The sequence below is a fragment of the Carassius carassius genome, chromosome 10 (assembly GCF_963082965.1).
Source record: "Carassius carassius chromosome 10, fCarCar2.1, whole genome shotgun sequence".
Classification (NCBI taxonomy): Eukaryota; Metazoa; Chordata; class Actinopteri; order Cypriniformes; family Cyprinidae; genus Carassius; species Carassius carassius.
Genome location: NC_081764.1, coordinates 13,846,335 through 13,866,749, shown reverse-complemented (window position 1 = coordinate 13,866,749; position 20,415 = coordinate 13,846,335). Strand labels below are relative to the sequence as shown.

Below are 20,415 nucleotides of genomic sequence, written 5' to 3'. Positions count from 1 at the left end.
GTCTATTACACCTATATTAAACATTATTACTGTATATTAACATGCCAAATATTGCGGCATGAGCTTGGATGTATTGTTGAATTCTAATTGACATTTTTTGTATTAGCGACTGTTTAAAAAAATAGACCACATGAAGTACAAGAGGAATCCACTCATTGAAATAATTTGAGGTTTAAAATGCTAGTTTTTCTCAGTGTTAGTTTAAGAAGCGTCCACATTGCGTGTCATTGTTGTCCTTAAAATTGATGTCTCTGTAGTCCATCATTCTACAATTACAACATTTGAAAATATTTACACATTAAATTACAGTACTATTAGGAATTGGGAATCAGTTAATCATTTAGCTCCATGTGTGAAATATGGTTTCTTCTCCTTCAAAAATGACTCATGTCCCACATCCCGTTGTGGTGAGGCCGGCTTCTGTCTTCATCCTGTTTGACAATGCTTTGACAATAAAATGTTGAGAATCTCGAACTGTCACATATCTTCACAGACAGATAAATGAGAACATGAGACAATCATGTGATGTTGACATGTACAAAAATATACACCTTGTTCACGACCTTTAGCTTTCTGGGTGAAAACATCCTAAACACTAGATTGCTATGGATTGACCTGTAATTCCTTTCAGTTCAGATCAAATCTGATTCATCCACAAGTGCACATCAAAAGTATCTATGTTTGCTTTGCACACAATAGACCAATCGCTGTGAGCTCCTCAGAGTTCCATAGGAAATGCCTGTCATCTATGAATGGTTGACAGATATTACAGCTTCAACCGACACTACGTCAGAAGTTGACGTCGATTATTTTGTAGCTCGAGTTCTGAGGAGCTTGGCCTTTAGTGTGTTCCTCTGAGTGCTCATGTGGCCGGTGTTTCAGCCTGCAGGCCGGACATGCGGATCTGTGAGCTGCTCTTGCTGAGGATGGAAAGCTGTGTGCCCCCATTCACACCACTGCTGGCCAGGGACGGATGCCTGTGCTTTATGTCCACCGCAAAGTACCGGTTCACCATCCAGCTTCGCCATTTTCGTTTGATTTCTGACTGCACCTTTGGGGAGAAACTTCAGTGTGTTATTAAGCTGATTGGATCCTACAGGAGGAGATCTGCAGATCTCTTTCCATGCTGGTCATGGACGAGCCTGAATTTAAAATCCAGCTGGTTAATAATTTATGCGTAAGGTTGATGTAATGAGCACTGCAATGACAAAGGGCCTCCAGAGACATTGCTTTATGCAAATAGAATCCAATTGCAATGTTTTACTAGATGGAATTTACAATAATAAAATCAGATTTTCTTAAATACAAAAAAAAATATATATATAGTAAAATTTAAATATACATTTGCATTTATGTTTTTAACAGATGATTTTATCTAAAACTGTTACTGTTACTGAAAATTTTTTTCAAGTAGCTAAAAATTATACATATATTTTTAGTTACATTCCTCTCTTGCTATAACATTTTAAAGTGTTTTTCTTAAAAAAATGCATTGTAAATGTATCTTGATTTTTCCCATAGGAGTCCATTAGTAAATGTGGAAACTGGGTTTTGTTTTTCCCCATAAACAAACTGCAGACATTATTCATCTTTTTTAATAGCACTTAAAGGACTTACCTCTCCATTAAGAAAGCAGTAAAGAACAGCTACTACAAAACCCTGAGAAGAAAAATGGAAATTGTAAAAACAGTTGGTTATGCAAAATGAACCATTTTTATAATGTTGTTTAAGATATAAATGATATCTAAATATAATATATTTGATAAATGAAGGTGGAATAAGTAATACTTTCAAAATAACAAAAAGTTATTTAAAATACTTTAAAAATAACAAATAGACTGCATGCATTACAGTACACAAAATATACATGAAATAAATAAATAGATAAAGTGTAGTGTTAGTTCTGCCAGGTCACATGACTCAAGCTTGCATCAGCTGACTCTCAGCTGATCACGTCTGCCTATAGGAATACAACGTCTATCAAAGCATTCCTATATAAGGTATATTCAGTTTTATTCAGCAGCTTTATCGCTTGCTCATGAACAAATTACCCTTCTCCATCCCAAACTCCACCTTTCATCACAGTCAGGACTTGGCTTTCTGATATTCCTAATTGAATCAACTCCCTTTATCCTTAATAATGTTTTTACTCTGAAATGTCATTAAGAACATTAATAATGTCTTCTGTTCGGTTTACTGTTCGGGTTATTGCGGCTTATTTCATGACAGGCTGCATGTCTGGGCAAGGAGTTTTTGCCCAGAAAAGGACCATACCGCCAATCCAAACTGCATGCTAAGTGTCAATCATCTTTAATGATAAAAGTCCTGACAGAAATGAAGTTGCCTTTTTGTACAAATATTTTAAGTTTAAAATATGAGAAGACAAAAGGTGACTTCTACCTGAAAAGAACCAAGACCAAGTTCAAACACAAGTCTTTCTCTTTTGCTGACATCTTCTGGTGTGAATGCAAACACGGTATAGTGAATTCCAAACAGAGGAATGAGGAGAAGAGTGGAGCGGGCCAGACGTCTGTCAATCACACAACACCCCAGTCATGTCATAAAAAAGACTGCTCATCTCGAAAGTAATGGTGTAGATCTTAGAATATGTGTATGTGTATTTGTAAGTGTATTTTTTAATGTGTATGTATGTGTATGTGTATGTGTATTTGTATGTGTGTATATGACTAACAGATAAATGCTGGACTCATTCCCTCCAATATCTGGAGACTGCAACTTCTGCACCAGGATTATAATGATGCCAATAAAGAGTATAAAGTTGATCTGAGAGTAAAAAAAGACAAGATAATAATGCAATAGCTTAATATTGCAGTCAAAAGTTTTTTGAGATGGAATGTGTACTTTCCGTACCATTATCGAGGCGAGAACAGGACCCTTGATCACCCACCAGATGGCAGCATGGTCATTAATATCCCAGCAACTGCAGGCAATGCCAGACATTTATCTGATTTAAATGTTATTTTTTTCATTGAATAACATATTAATTTTATATATATATATAAATCCTTCATCTTACCCAATGTTATCAAAATGAGCTCTTAAGACTGCCCAGACAGCCACACATATTGTCGGGGTACCTGGGAAAACATGGGCAATTTAAATAATTAAATCAGTACCGTTTTTTGCATGATTGCAACTTGTATGTGTGTGTGTGTACTTTGTATATTTTACATATTGCATACATACATATTTTATATTTTTACACATTTGAATTAATTTTATACATAAATATATTGAGATCCATTTATATAGTTTTTTTTGTGTGTACATTTCATGTATTTTCATTTACACACACACACACACACACACACACACACACACACATATATACATACTGTATATATATATATATATATATATATATATATATGTATGTATAATTATTATTAATTTTATAATAATAAAAGCTATAATATATAAGCTATAATATCCCTGGTCTTACCCCATCCAATAATGATGTACCAGTAAAAGTATCTTTTCTCAGGAAAGAATGTCTCCACAAGAAGCGTAAAGAGATATAAGCCCTCGATGAACAGCCAGAAGTAGTTTGACAAAACAAAATAATGAAAAAATACCATCACTGCTTTACACTCCACCTGCAAAAAGAAAAAAAAAACACATATCACATTATCAGAATATTTATTTGATTTTGATTAGATAAAGCATAATTTACATTTACATAATCTCACTGGACAGGTTTGGAATGACACGAGGGGGGCGACATGAGTACGTGGTACCAAAATGTTCATTTCTGAATCAACTATCCCTTTAAAAACATAAGAGTCACATTGCTGCACAGGGAAACATTCAAAGCACATTTAGCTAGTTGGCCAAGCAAAAAGCAACTATGAGGTGACTACAGAGAACTCATTATCTGAAGCAAATTAAAGCACATTACAGCAACACAAACGTATCATTCTGAGACTAATTCCTTCCTCAAAGAAATGACATGGGCAACCTGGGATGTTAATGGGCCCCTCACCATGACTGCCCGGGAATTTTGTGTGTGATGTGAAGGAGAGAGAGACTGAGACTCACAGTGTGTATAAAGCAATGGTCGCTGTCCTCCTCTGCATATAAAATACCGTCTTTAATGAAGACTGAGATGGCCCTCAGGATGAAGGACACAAACAAGTTCATATGAATGAAATTCCTGGTGCAATGTAGCTTCCTGAGGGTAAGGCCAACCACAATAATGAAATATTAGATAGAACATAACACAATTGCATCCTATATGTCTTATTCAAACGTTCAGGTTTAATTTTTTTTTTTTTAAGAAAACCTTTGATGCTTACCAAACTTCCAATCAATTGATCATAAAATACATTAGATAATAAGACGATAAAATTATTTTCAATTTTAATATATTTTGTATTTGATTCCTGTATATTTGTAATTAATTAAATTTGAAATGTAATTCTAATATGCTGAGTTTATAAGTTAAGATGTTCTCAAAAATAAATAGAAAGTTTAATAGAATAGCATTTGTTTGAAATATAGATCTTTAGTAATACTATAATTGTCTTTACTATCATATGTTTAAACAATTTGACTCCAAACTGTTGTATACTAATACAGATTTTGATGCATGCATATTGGTGTACTAGCTCAGTTATATTATATTACAATATACAAACTGAAATGTCCAAACAAAATGAAACAAACAAAATTTGTCCAAACAAAATGAAAAATCTACCTTATAATTCAATCCTACTAATTTCAGGGGCTTTAACTTAACCATTATTCTCCAAATATAATTTAACAAATGCCTGATGTCTCGCTAATACAGATACGCAGGTGTTTTTCTAAACACTTCACTCAGATAAATGTGTCCATATAGTTTCCTCTGAAGCTTAAGAATCGAATGAATGCTCATGGCCTCTTTCTTGAGCCAGGTTGACCTCTCACCTGAACCTGCAGAGAATGACCATGGCAGTGGTGAGAGACACCAGTGAGGTGCTGTAGCCCACAGTATACAAAGCCTTCATTGACACATAATACATGTCCTGCAAACAAAAAGAAGAAGTGCTAATTATTGTCAAGCTAATCCAAACACTACAGTAAACGATAAAGCCCACCTTTCTATAATGAATATGCACTTAACACAGTTACATTTCTTTAGACATTTTGGAGGCTAAAAGACTTTAGGAATCTTCTAAAGACATACAGAAGGAACAGAAAGCAGGAAAGGTGAAGGGCACTTACTGGACTTGTTCCATTCTCATTAAAAGGGCAAACATCAACATAGTGAGGGAACATCTCTGACCAGCCATCCTCAGTGCAGTTACGACTCACCTTACCAAACTCTACAAAAGGTGCAAAAATCCAACATATTGTATGAAAAAAACTCTAAGAGATAAATAAGAGCCAAACGATAATCAAATGAAATAAACATTATTAACAAGCTGCGTTATTTTTAACTAAATCTAAAACTATAAAATTGTTTTCGTGAAATTGTGTGTGTGTGTATGTGTGTGTATATAAGAAACTGCAATATAAATACTTATATTGGTGTATTAAAATTACTGAAACTAAAACTGTAATAAAATAAAGCTAAATGAATAAAACTATAAACAAAACATAACAAAATTATTCATTATGAATATATAAATGATACTAAAATAACTAAAATAAATGTTTACATTTTCGAAGGAATTATTTTTGTTATTCTATTTATCTCTATATTCTTATTTATAGATAAGGATTCATTCCCAGGCAAAAAAAAAAAAAAAAAAGTTTCTCATTACTAAATATCATATCTACTCAGTAAGCCACACAATTTGAGCAATTGTTCATGTACTCACCATCATTTTTCTCACTCATGACCTCAAATAGCTCAGGACAGGGCATCCACACCACTTGACCAATTTTCGCTGGCTGCCAGCAGGTGAGGTTGTCCCACATCCATCGGCAGACTAGGGGAATAAACAATAATATCATATCATAGAAAAATATCAAAGCTTTAAATCTCTACCTAACCAACTACAAGAAACCCTATATGGCAATGTAATATATGCCATATATTACTCTTTTATCAAGAATGATATTGCCATGTTACCTATAATGCAATGTATAGTTTTCACATTTGTACATAAGTACATAATTATATATAGCAATCAGATAAGGCAACAATATATATATCAAAGGTTTTTTTTTTTTAAATATATAATACGTCTGCTTTTATATTAACTTGCATAATATCAACATTTTTTGATGGGCATATTTGGAAATTGGAAAATGTATATACAGTATATTGCAGTATATTACATTTGTGTAATATACTTAATAACTATTGTAATAATAAAAATAAATAAATAAATAAATAAATAAAATAAAATAAAAAAACATTAAAATATAGAACTTGGGTTTAGGCTTAGGATCTCAACATTAAAGTTTTCTGGTAACTCTGCCTCTGAACCAGTTTTTATTGGGGTATTTAGAGAACAGCCTAGTTTAAGATATATTTAGATGTGCTACTTGACAGCCATTCCTATGATTCAGTGAAAATCGGTGCAAATGACAATCGACAAATATAGGCTTCCATCTGCTTCAATAATGCAATAGATTTTAGGAATTCAATCAAAACAATGCCATATAATTTTTGAATATAAAATATTGTATTTGCGATTAAGGAATATGCTCAAACTCAGTCATTAAATTTAAGTAAATTTTTATTTTTAATTAAATAAATGATTTATTTCCTCTAAATTAAATGTAAAAAATGTGAAGCTTGATGTTGATCTTTATTATTCTCTATCTTTCTCTGTCTTTCTCTACACAAAATCACATGCTGTCAGCATGGCTCTGTGCTATGCTTTTTATTGTGTATCATTGTATGTGTATATGAGAATGCAGAATTAGCTTATTTATTTATCCCTTTGATTATTTTCATTTTGGCATTGCTCTTCAATAAATACCTCTGGTGATGACGTATTCAGAGGGAAAGGAGACTTTCACAGTAAACTAACCATGTGATGCTAAAGCATCTTAACATCTCCATCAAGGGTTAAGGATCCAGTGAGAGATAGTAAAGAGAGCAAGTGTGTGTGTGTGTGTGTTTGTGTGTGTGTGCTGATCTCAGATCTTGATTTACATGAGCAGACCAGCATCTGCCAGCTGTGTTTTTCCTCTGCTCTCAGACCTCTCAAATGTTAAAATGTTTTCACAGTGCTTGCAAAATATTACCCAGATATTCTTGCAAAGACTTCATTAAAACAACTAACAATATATTTTATCTAGTCGCTTCACAGTTAGTATTAGAGATTTTCTTTCTCCAGTCCGTTTGCATTCTTACATTCTTATTAGTAAGCTCACACACAACACTCTTTGCTGCAACCTAATAAATCACCCAAGTGTACACTTTAAATTACATGCATAAATTCAAATAATGTAATGTTGACATTTGCTTCTTGGTGGTCTGTTCGTAAATGTCAAACATTTATATTAACAAAAGGCCAAGGTAGTGTTTTAAATACTGTTTTCAAGCCAGGCACTCAAACATCTTGTCTCTTGAATTATAACAATCTGCAACAAAGACACAACAATGCTTTCAACATTTAAAATTAATTGTTCGGCTGGTTTATTTCATTTTGGTTTATGTCTAACATTTTTTGTACTTTCAAAATAAATGAATAAATAAATAAACATTCTAGAATGTTTAGGATGGAATAATCTATTCCAAATCCTTTAGCATCCTTTCATTTAAAACAGGAATAGTAAACCTTATTCAAGCATAGGACCCTTTGTAGGACCCCATGTATATAGAAATGATAAATTATATCAATAACAAATTGTAATTCAAATAATTGTAAAAAAATAAAAATATATATATATATATATATAATAATAATAATAATTAACTTCATGAATAATTTCAGAAGTTTTAAAGGGGTCATATGATGTTGCTAAAAAGAACATTATTTTGTGTATTTGATAATGAAATGTGTTTATGTGGTCTTAGGTAAAAAAAAAAAAAAAAACACACATTATTTTCCACATGATACATGCCTCGCCTTCTGAAACACATCATTTTTTTTAAAAGCTCATCGGTCTGAAAAGCGAGGTGTGCTCTGATTGGCCAGCTATCCATTGCGTTGTGTTTGGCCGAATGCCTCAAACGTGTGACGGAAATGTTACGCCCCTTGTCATACTGTGATGCGTGTCCCGCTCAGAACACCGGTGCTACAAGACAAAAACAATAAAACCCACTACAAATGAGGCATTTGTTGCATCCAGTGGGGACATAATTATGGATTCTAATGACTTGTACTGTGTTTTTACGCATCACGTTGCATCACGCCACGTAAACAAAACCATGTCTGCATTTGTAATTGGACAAACGACAAGCACTACTCTAACATTACACTGCTCAAAACTCGCCTTTGAATCATCAGTGGCAAATCCTTTACATATGTAAACATTCATACAGACTGTGAGTCAGAACAGCCGGCATTGCAGTCTTCTCTCCCAGGATCAGGAAACAGTCCTCCATAAAATGCACTGCACACATCTGAATATTTGGGTTCTGTAACAGTGTTGTAAATACAGCTTAACCACTGATTTTTGGGCAGTGTTATGCAAATCTTCCCACACAGTGACATAGAGATGTGGGGGCGTGTTTAAACGAATTGTTTTAGAAAGAATATCTCTTTGGGTTTGACACTTTAGTTTTTGCAACTTCACAGATCTTCTTTATGCACCAAGAGCTTGTAACACTCCATAGAGAAAGTATAACTTGAAATCATATCATATGACCCCTTTAAATTAATGTTCTTCAATATGAATTTACAGTGCATGACATTTCTAGTAATTAGTGATTACTTTTTCTTATTTTTTTTCTCACCAACAGCAATTTCTAACTGATAAAATATTTTAGTGCTTGACATATTCATTATAAAAATGTGACTTTAAAATATTCAGTAATTTCCATGACGTTTGCAGGTCTTCAAGGTTTTCAAGACTATGAGAACCCTGGATCATAAATAAAAATAGCCTTTGAGAGAACAGATTTAAAACAACATTCGCTTACATCTTGATTTTTAGCTTATTTAAAAATGTTTGGTTTTATTATAAATCTTTTTTAAGCCATCTTGTAACCCTCTTTAGAACTATCCTTAGGCCCCCTCAGCCCACTGCTTTAGCGGATGCAAAGATCGCGCAGGGACCCCCATTACATACTGTGTAAAACTAGATGTTGCATTTTAAGCCAGATTGTGACGAGTGGGGCGGGGCCGAGGGACATGGGAGCGAGGCCGGGGGAGTGATTGGAGATGAACTACACCTGTTCGTCCCACCGGTCTCGAGGCCCATGGAGGAGATGGAAGGAGAGAGGGGGGGGAAGAGAGAGAGAGAGAGAGAGAGACAGATGGAAGGGGTTCGCCGACCCCGGAACACGCCGCCAGCTGATCCTCCGCCAGTTGGATGGCCAGATCCCACTGAGCAGTCCTCTTCGGGAGTCGTGAGATGAACTGCTCCAGCACCACCGTGTTGATAATGGTCTCGGCGTCGCTTCCTCCGGCCAACAGCCATTTGCGGCAGGAGTCCCGGAGCTGCTGGGCTAAGACAAAGGGCCGGCCCACTTCGGTCAGTTCTAGCGACCGGAAGCGTTGACGGTGCTGCTCGGGGCTGAGGCCGACCCTTTGGAGCACTGCTCTTTTTAAGTCTGCGTATACCAGGAGGTTCTGGACGGGCAGTTGTTGAGCAGCCTTCTGGGCCTCCCCTGACAGCAGCGGAATTATCCGGACCGGCCAGCTGTCCTCCGGCCACCCACACGCCTCGGCCGTCCTCTCAAACAGATCGAGGAACGCTTCCGGATCATCTGTTGGCCCCATCTTCGTAAGAGGCATGTGGGCAGCAGGGCTGGAACTGGGGGAGGCCGACCTCGTCCGAACCTCCCGGTCCAGCATGCTCCGGAACAGCTCGCGGTCCTCCCGCTGGACCTGCATCATTGCCTCCTCTTCGCTCCAGTTTTATATCCTTCCATCTCCTCCATGGGCCTCGAGACCGGTGGGACGAACAGGTGTAGTTCATCTCCAATCACTCCCCCGGCCTCGCTCCCATGTCCCTCGGCCCCGCCCCACTCGTCACACAGATTTATAATAGCATGTAATAGTACAATATTAATGAGGCCATGCTAACATTCCTATTTATGTTTAACATACTTTTTTTTTAGCTTTTAAATTAGCTTGAGATGAATAATTGATGGATCTCTGGCAGGCGCATGCTTTAAGAAAACATATAGGACTTGTATCACTCAAGAGCTGCCACTGAGAAGCCATTAAAGGCCGACATCTGTCAAAGACTTTTTATTGTCTGTCATGTTAGGTATTTACTGTATATCTATCTCATTTTTTTCTGTAGCAGTGCCAAACACAGAATCAAAGCAGAAGCTTGTGCTTGAGCAAACTCCAGAAGCTGAATAAAACCCATATAAAACAGCTGCAAAAAAAATAAAATAAAATAAAATAAAATAAAATAATAAAAAGGACTAAAAATAATACCACTACAAATTCCAAAGCCTTGTCTGTTTAGTTGGCCATAAGCTCTGCTATACCACAGGGTGTCTCAAAGTAACATTAATAGAACATTTGTTCAAGGTTTTTAATAATGCTCTAAAAATGTTATTTATGCATTGTTGATTCTTTGAAAATGTTTTAGTTTTATGTTCATCTAACATTTTTCTAAACATTACTTCTTATTTCAGAACATGCAGAGAACATTCAAAAGTAGCATTCCATAACATTTGAAAATCGTTCTTTAAACATATTTTTAGCTGTTAGCTGGGCCACCCCCTAAGTTTCAGCGTATAGCCTAAAACTACGGGCAGCTCTATTTTCATGTTAATGCTTCAATCCATTCCCTAAGGACAGCTCTTGCTTGCCAAATCAAAATGTCAGCATTTCATTACTGACTGTGATTGTGAAAGGATTAGGATCAATGCCACATGCAGACAGCACTAGAAAACATAACCCCCCCCCCCCCCCCCCCACACACACACACACACTTCCTGTGAATCATCACAATGTCTTATATTCTCCAGCTCAGTCTGAAAGCTTTGGGCTTAATTTCATCACACATTTATTTCTGATCACTTCTAAAATTCCTAATCTAAGTTTAAACTAATTTTAAAACTTATTTTAAATGTTATTATAAACATCTGCAAGCATGCTATATTTAGATGTCTCTGGTAAATCTATTGCTGCACTTAACAGTTAAACGCTAATACAGCTGAAAAACTGTGTGGATTGAATTAGCAAATAGCAATAATGAACATGCAGAACACATAAATGCAGTTCTTACCCAGTTCCGGTTCACTGCTATGGTCATCCATGGCTATCCTTTCCATGCACTTCTCTTTCTCTAACTGAATGATACAGTCTGGGCGCATACAGTAGATCTGAAAGATAAAGTATGAGGAAGAGTGAAATGTTAGACACAACAGCTGTTTATGTAGACAATGTTTGTTCACACAGCAATGAACCACTAAAAATATACTGTTTTGGTTGTGAGTCCAGAACATTTCTGAGTGTGGGTTTGCTTATAGAATGCTGCTGTCACATTGTTAAAGAAATAGTTCACACAAAATAAAGATCCAAGGCCCTCAGGCCATCCAAGTTTTCAAAATCAGTTAACATCTTGTGAAGTAAAAAGAAATGTGTTTGTAAAAAACAAAAAACAAATCTACTCATAAAGGCATTTTAATCAAGGTTGTTTGAACTGTCATTCTGATGGCACCCATTCACTGCAGAGGATCTGTTAATGAGCAAGTTATGTAATGCAAAATTTTTCTACATCTGTTATGATGAAGAACAAACTCATTTACATCTCATATTACCTGAGGGTGAGTTAAATTTCATTAAAATGCAGTTTTTGGGTGAACTATTCCTTTAAATAATCGAACTGTGTGTGAACATAACCATATTTAGCACTCAAATATAATACAAATCTGGTCTGTATGTGGTTTGATCCAAAATAGTAGTATTTTACTGTTGCATGAATGTGGTCAATGTTTACTCTTCAAGAGGATACATTTATAATTTGTAGCAAGGCTAGTGGAGATGATGTAAATATCCTATATTAATAACTGTCCCAGGTGTAATTTAAAATGATTAATTAAACGACAATTTCACCTGGCTGTTGCTCATTTGGCCTGGTCAAACTAACAGAAACAGTTTAAGAATACTGACAATGTTGGACCATAATTTGATGAATTCATCTTTTACTTACTACTCTGGATTATACTTTTCAGTCATGTGTACAGTAAGGAGGCATTTTGACAACATTGTACTTCTATTACATCGAGTTGTGGCTTAGAAACATGTGATGCAAAATTATGCTTTTTAACACAATAACTTTTTTTGACACTAAACTACTGGCAGTCCTAGCACACTTAGTGATAGTATAGGCAAGAAAATACATGACCCCCCCCCCCCCCCCCCAAAGAAAAAGAAATATATAAACACACTTTTAACTACTTGTTCATTTACAGCAAGTTTTAGTATAGTGTAGGAATTTTAAACTAATTGAAAATGAAAAATACAAATTTTACAAATGAAAAATAAAAATCTAAATAAATTTAAATAAAACTGTACCTATTATTATTATTATTATTATTATTATTAATAATAATAATAATCAGATACAGACTTTATTGAAAAATCGGAAATTATGAAAAATACATTTTTTGGATAGAGGGTATCCTTCTGAATGGATTGACGAAGCATTCAGCACTACTTTTCAAAAATTGTTAAAAAAGAGGACAATAAAAAGTAAAAAAGCATTCCTTTACTTTTATTACGACCTAGTCATATTTGATACGATCCATTTTTTTAAAAGTATTGGTATTTGTTGTCTTCTGATCCTGAGCTGAGCACAATTTTCCGACATCCTCCACTGATTTTAAATTTAAAAGATCATGTAGTACACGCTCGTTTTCAAAGTTGCATCTCTAGTTCTTCTCAGAGATTAATTAGTCCATTACAAAATGGAAATTATCGCTGTGGCAATTGTGCGCAGTGTAACAATACAACTAAAACTTAATTCTTTTGTCATCCTAGAATTGGGAAGAAATTTGGTATTCATTCTGTTATCACTTGTGTTTCTACACGTGTTATTTATCTGATTCGGTGTCCTTGTGGCTTGGGCTATGTGGGAAAAACTTCACGTCAACTAAAACAAAGAATTAGTGAACATAAAAGTTCTATTAGAAGAAAAGATGTTAACTATCCAGTCGTCGCTGCCCATTTCTTGTCATTTAATCACGATGTTTCCTCCTTACGCTTCTGTGGGATTGAGAAAGTGAGTGTGCCACCTAGAGGGGGCTATATTGAATAGCTCTTACAGAGACGCAAATTGTTCTGGATTTTTACCCTTCAGACTTTATCACCTATGGGTATGAATTATGAAGCACTATTTAATGTGATGAAATATGATTATTACATATATGATACCATTAATAATATTATTTTATATTTATATTATATATATATATATATATATATATATATATATATATATATATATATATATATATATATATATTGTATTTACTATGTATGTAATTGTGGAATTAACAATGTGGTGTGGTGTTAATGATTATTCAATTACTAATCTTGATTGGATATTGATGATTCTTCACTGTGATTTGTCATGTTGTTTTAAATACAATGGAGTTTGAATACAATGTTGATGCCTGATGAAGATCATACGATCGAAACGTTGCTATTAAAGTATTTCTTTTATTGTTTTGCACGTTGATAGTGTGTGGGATTTTCTTGTTTTCTCATATTTTGACTAAATCAGTCTTTTTTCCTACGCACCTACCTATGACCTACAGGTGTGCGACGCTAATTGATCATGCAAGGAGAAAAAAAATGTTCATATAAACTCCTGCCCACTCCTAGCAGGTCTTGAATATTGCTTATCTTAATGTTAAACAGTTTTCAAATAAAGACAATATTACACACACCCACACTCAGCGCACAAGACATTAAATATCTTCAGCCCAGGGTGGAATGACATTCTGAGCCAATTTAAACGCTTGCTCCTTCTTATCTCTCCGACTCAGTGTGCGCTTTAAACTATCGCTCCTTCCTGCTTCATGTATTACCAGGCCATTCATCTTATATCTTTGTAGAAAAACAAAATTTACTAATGTTCCACAGCACATATTTTTCTTCACACAGAAAGTTGTGTTATCCTATCCAGGTGAACAGTTACATGAATTTTGTTGATATACTGTTATTGTCTGTATTGAGTACATCTTGACACTCAGATGTATCCTAACTTTATTAATGGATATGAGCAAAGACTTGTTTGTTGCTGTCAACTAGGTTACAGTTGTGTGTTTACAATCATAGTTAAGGCCTTTAATAAACCATGTTTAGAAATGTTTATGTATTAGAAATATGTTTGACAACCCTTTAAAAGCTTTGAGAAAACATAAAAGGTCAAAGCAAAATGTGAGAGAAAACGGATTTGCTTGTTAGGTTAAATATAAAATATTAACACTTTATTGAATGTATGAAAATGTTTCTTCATTGGAACAGATATATAGAAATTCATTAAGGCATCCATAAACATCCATAAACTATTGCTTCTGGCCAGTTACAAGTACATTATCTATAATAATGTTTCTTCCAGTGAAACAGTCATCTTGTCTGAACCAGGAGAGAAATATGCATAGACCAAGCACTGTTTGAAAGCACAAACAGTTCTAAATAAATATGTTTTGATGTGAGAGGACAACATGTGATGGACTTTCTCACTAGAGTAAGTGCTCTTATTATGGACTTGTATTTAGGCTAGAAGTGACAGTTTAAAGTTAAAACACCTTAAAACACCTAGTGATTTCAACCGACTGAACACAGCCCTTGGGCATGGAATTGAGATTTGCCTCCTCTTGCACTTGAATTGAAAAATACATTGGATACAAACGGATGTGTATCATATTGGATGCATTTACTATTTCTAATTTACTAGCTGCTGTCGGTGTCCTTAATGTTAATCCAAGAAAATACAAGAGGGAAAATCACTCACTGCTCTTGACAGAATTACTTTGTAGTTTTAACAAGAACAAATCTATAGCCCTATTCGGACAGTAATTGTTTCTCAGAGGGACGTAAGTGATTTTCCCCATTTACATTGGGTAGTTGGTGATTTTAATGCTGTCCTAATATAGGATGTCTGTGTTTTTCTCTCACCACCCACGTAAAAATCCCCATCCGAAAGACTTACTTTTTTTGGACAAACACCAAGGTTGTGTGGTCAATTATTTGCCGTCTGAATCCACATCTCTGAGTTTATGAGACTAACTCAATTAAAAATTCAGAGTTTAGAATTTTTTGAGCACTTGAGCACCATAAGGTAATGTTGTACTTCCGTGTAATTTGCATACAGATTTATTTCTAAAATTTTCTGGAAAGTATTTCAAAGAACAATACTTCATAACTACTTCACCACAGCGACTGGAAGCAGAAAGAGAAGGAAAGCACATAAACATTCTAAATGGGTCTTTATTATGGAAGCAGCAGGTATGAAATACAATTTTAAAATTTGTATTATAAACAGATATATATCACATATAATTATATAACTAACTATAGCTTGCATCTATTTTCCTATTTTTAAACAGGCGATTTAAATAATCAAATAATAAATTATATATTATAAAATATGCTTAGAATAATACGAATACATTTGACTTAATAATAAGTATTTTTAAATACATTTTACACAATAATAAGAATACATTTGTAAATAAAATTAATTTTAGACAATCATGTGACTGTTCACAAAACTCGCTCCTCCACTGTGAATAAATCACCATAAGAATCCATGAGTTTTATCACTGAGGTCCATATGAGAGACAATTACTGTCCGAATCGGGCTTATATTTAATGTATTCAGTGAAGACCATTTAATGCTATTTTACATTTGATTATTTGGTTTCTGTACCTAAATACCTACAAACTTAAACAACAACAAACACACATTGTTTAATTTCTATTTTTGTTCTATTTATTTATTTGTACTATTTAGATGATTTCAAACAGGGCCCATAGGCACAACCTGCACCGGGGCCCCACGAACCCCAGCTAAGGCCCTGGATGTAATGATAAAGAAACAAACTCCAAACTCTTGGATGGCCTGAGGGTGAATAAAGTTTCATTTCTCATTTTTGGTGAAATATGCTTTTAAACCTGAACAGATTCCCATGTTAAAAGAAAAATCCTTCATCAACAGAACTGCCTTCAATGCACGATGGATTTAACAGAATATGAAATCGCATCATGAAAAATAATTAATAAACTAATCACTTTTGAAACTCTCCTTAATACTGCTGATTTGAGACCCCTGAGACTGTGGTTAGTGTAATAAGTGGTCTCAGAGCACCGTGCTCCTTGAGTATAGCCTTGAAAACATGAGTAAAATGTTCTAAACATGAGCACCTGCATTAATATTCATAAGGGCTGTGTAAGCTCTCACCCCTCACCCTGACTGCATCACAAAGCTGATTTCCATCATAAAGAGACTACGTAAATCACTCCTACATCATGACAGCAACACAAATATTCATACAAACAAGCAAATCCTTAAAAACTAGTTCATTGCCAGTATGTTTATTTCATTCTTTTTTCTACACCCTTGCTTCTTTTGCTGTCAAACTAATTTTTTTTTTCCTATATCTTTCTACACCATTACAAAAGTAGAACACATACCAGTCTATGTTTTATCAGTGACTACATTTTTGAAAAGCATGAAATGGACAGATTTTCCTGTCTTGCTGTCTTCAGTGTGGGTGTGGGAATATCAAATTGCATTTACACTCAGGTAAATGGAATGTGTGTGTCTGTGTGTGTCCATGTGTGTATGTGTGTTTGTGTGTGTGTGTGTGTGTGTGTGTGTGTGTGTGTGTGTGTGTGTGTGTGTGTGTGTGTGTGTGTGTGTGTGTGTGTGTGTGTGTGTGTGTGTGTGTGACCCTGGACCACAAGACAATCATAAGGGTCAATTTTTCAAATCAAGATTTATACTTCATCTGAATAAATAAGCTTTCCATTGATGTATGGTTTGTTAGGATATGACAATATTTATAAGTTTAAAAAAAAACGCACACCACATGTCATTTCATGCTGGAAACAGATACAGGGAAAAGTAAAGCAGAGGAGATACTCTTCGCAAGATTCCTTTGTTTTTCTCTTGCAACAATAATCCCATACATAGATTAATATCCCATAGATTAACTGGAACTGGAAGTGAACTGTGGGATTAGTTGATGCCGGTTGGGAAACTCTTTCTTTTGATCTTATAAAACCATGAACATTTCAATAAAGGGAATCAAAATCAATTAATAGTATATTATAAATGAATAAATATATATATGTGAAACAATTTGATAAATTCTCAATTCTATTCATATCCATATTATCATTTTAATATTTCTGTGTACTGCATATTATAGTGAAAATTGTAGCCTCATCACCATATTAACATTTTAACATTATTTATTGCTGATTAGATTTATTTTTAAATTTGTTGCTTATGTCTGGTGATTAGATAATTATAAGTGAACACAAATAGTAAAACTTGGTTACCGTATTCCTATTGCTCATAGCAGCATATATATACATATATATATATATATATATATATATATGTCATTTCAATGAGTTTATATTATTGATTTTTTCGGTCTATAATCATTTGTTGATTATTATCATTTTGCTTTTAGTTTTTGCATGTTTTTGAATCTGCTATTAACTTTCATTCAGCACTAATAAAATTCAAATATGCCATGCACTGCCAGTTTTTGAGTTAACATAAAGTAAAATAAAACAGCATGGTCTTTGTTCCTCGGAGTACTCACTGTACCAGAACTGTTTTGTGTCTTGGGCAGTTTACATTTGGCCTGTCTGGTGCCAATGAGCATTAGATGCCAGGAACCATCTAAGTGCCAGTGTTAATGTGACGTAAATTGCCCTTGGACATTTGTTTCTCCTCAGCTGGCGGTACAGACAGTAGATCAAAGAGAGAATGGTTCTTCATGTAAACAAAGAAGGCACTTCTCCCCTCAGTTATGAGAGGACACCATGTGTATAAAATGAGCAGTCATCCAGAAAACAATAAATGCCTCTAAATTTGACCTATTGTATGTGGCTTATTTACAGATTGCAATAACAAGAGCAATAGCATGACAAAGGATGTGCAGGGGTCTCTTTTACTCCCCAAGACCCCACCCCGTCATAAAATTTCTCTCACGCTCACTCTCTCTCTTCCTCCTTCTCCCACACAGTCTCTCTCTCCTTCGAACCTTTAATTCTCCTCTTCAGAATATTTATTTTCTGAAGCCTTATATATACATACTAGGATGGTCTGTCTCCATTTTACAATTAGGAATGTCTTGTGCTTTTCAATTCCATCATGTTTAAATCAGTGGTACTTTCATGCAATTCAGGCCCATTAATCCAATGGACCTGCCTTGTTTATATGTGCAAATAGCTTACCAAAGGGAGTAGGATGAGTGCTAAAAACAGGTGCTGACATTTTCTCACTGTGGAAGCCATTTTGTCTGGAGCACTGATGCGATTATATCCACCGATCAGCAGCAGCAGAGGGGAACAACAAAGTGCTGGATGGTAAAGAGGTACACTGGAAAAATGCTGCTGTTCTTCAAATCACCATCAGATCTGAAAAATAAATAAATAAATAATAATAATAATAATAATAATAAAAGATATATACAGGTGCATCTCAATAAATTCGAATGTTGTGGAAAAGTTTATTTATTTCAGTAATTCAACTCAAATTTTTAAACTTGTGTATTAAATAAATTCAGAGCATGCAGACTGAAGTAGTCTTTGGTTCTTGTAATTGTGATGATTTTGGCTCACATTTAACAAAACCCCACCAATTCACTATCTCAACAAATTACAATATGATGACATGGCAATCAGCTAATCAACTCAAAACACATGCAAAGGATTCCTGAAATGGTCTCTCAGATGGGTTCACTGGGTTACACAATCATGGGGAAGACTGCTGATCTGACAGTTGTCCAGAAGACAATCATTGACACCCTTCACAAGGAGGGTAAGCCACTAACATTCATTGCAAAAGAAGCTGGCTGTTCACAGAGTGCTGTATCCAAGCATGTTAAGAGAAAGTTGAGTGGAAGGAAAAAGTATGGAAGAAAAAGATGCAACAACCACAGCCTTATGAGGATTGTCAAGCAAAATCGATTGAAGAATTTGAGTGAACTTCACAAGGAATGAACTGAGGCTGGGGTCAAGGCATCAAGAGCCACCACACACAAACGTGTAAAGGAATTTGGATACAGCTGTCATATTCCTCTTGTTAAGCCACTCCTGAACCACAGACAATGCCAGAGGCGTCTTACCTGGGCTAAGGAGAAGAAGAACTGGACTGTTGCCCAGTGGTCTAAAGTCCTGTTTTCAGATGAGAGCAAGTTTTGTATTTCATTTGGAAACCAAGGTCCTAGAGTCTGGAGAAAGGTCCACAGTCTGTGATGATTGGGGGTTTAATGTCATCTGCTGGTGTTGGTCCATTGTGTTTTTTGAAAACCAAAGTCACTACACCCGGCACCTCAGCAGCGCCACAAACTGATCACCTTCATGCCAAGCCGAATTGAGGCAGTAATTAAAGCAAAAGGAGCCCCTACCAAGTACTGAGTACATATAAAGTAAATGAACATACTTTCCAGAAGGCCAACAATTCACTATTTTTTTTTCTTTTGTTATTTTATATATAGTATTCTAATTTGTTGAGATAGTGAATTGGTGGGTTTTTGTTAAATGTGAGCCAAAATCATCACAATTAAAAGATCCAAAGAATTAAACTACTTCAGTCTGTGTGCACTGAATTTATTTAATACACGAGTTTCACAATTTGAGTTGAATTACTGAAATAAATGAACTTTTCCACGACATTCTAATTTATTGAGATGGAACTTTATTAAACCACTCATTAGCACCACATATTGGTATTACACACATTCATAATTTGGGATGGTGGAAATTGCATTGTGGTGGAAATGTTCATGATATTGAGATTGAGATCGAATGGGCTGGTTTCAACACACTCTATTGTAAATACACAGTATTACACCATACATGGCCACCAACTACACTGACCACAAACAGTACATGTGTGTAGCGAAAACCATAAAGGTCCTTTTATTATTAAGTTGTTTATCTAAAAGACCCGTATGATAGAGCACAGCCTTATGACGCAGCTCACGGTATTGCTAGGATAATTCCTGATTCAATTCTCTTCATCACAAGCACCAATCTCATGAAGGCAGGGGAAGGAAGGAGCTGTAGGGGAGACTTTGGTACACTTAAATGCAGAGGTGGGTAGTAACGAGTTACATTTACTTCG

The 20,415-nt window shown here is 35.0% G+C and overlaps 1 protein-coding gene across 2 annotated transcripts; it reads right to left on the bottom strand.

Moving 5' to 3' along the window:
- Positions 1-172: 172 nt before the first annotated feature.
- Positions 173-18,698, bottom strand: LOC132151828 (pituitary adenylate cyclase-activating polypeptide type I receptor-like). 2 transcript variants are annotated; one of them, XM_059560233.1, is made up of 13 exons: positions 18,522-18,698; positions 11,320-11,416; positions 5,826-5,936; positions 5,227-5,327; positions 4,930-5,027; positions 4,060-4,192; positions 3,464-3,617; positions 3,038-3,098; positions 2,872-2,941; positions 2,693-2,784; positions 2,401-2,530; positions 1,618-1,659; positions 173-1,051 (listed from the first exon to the last, which is right to left on the bottom strand). In XM_059560233.1, exons 1-13 carry the CDS (start codon positions 18,579-18,581, stop codon positions 863-865), a joined length of 1,338 nt encoding a protein of 445 aa, XP_059416216.1. In that variant the 5' UTR covers positions 18,582-18,698; the 3' UTR covers positions 173-862. The 2 variants fall into 2 exon arrangements, with proteins under 2 accessions (XP_059416216.1, XP_059416217.1); XM_059560234.1 differs by lacking the exon at positions 11,320-11,416.
- Between the last annotated feature and the right edge of the window lie 1,717 nt (positions 18,699-20,415).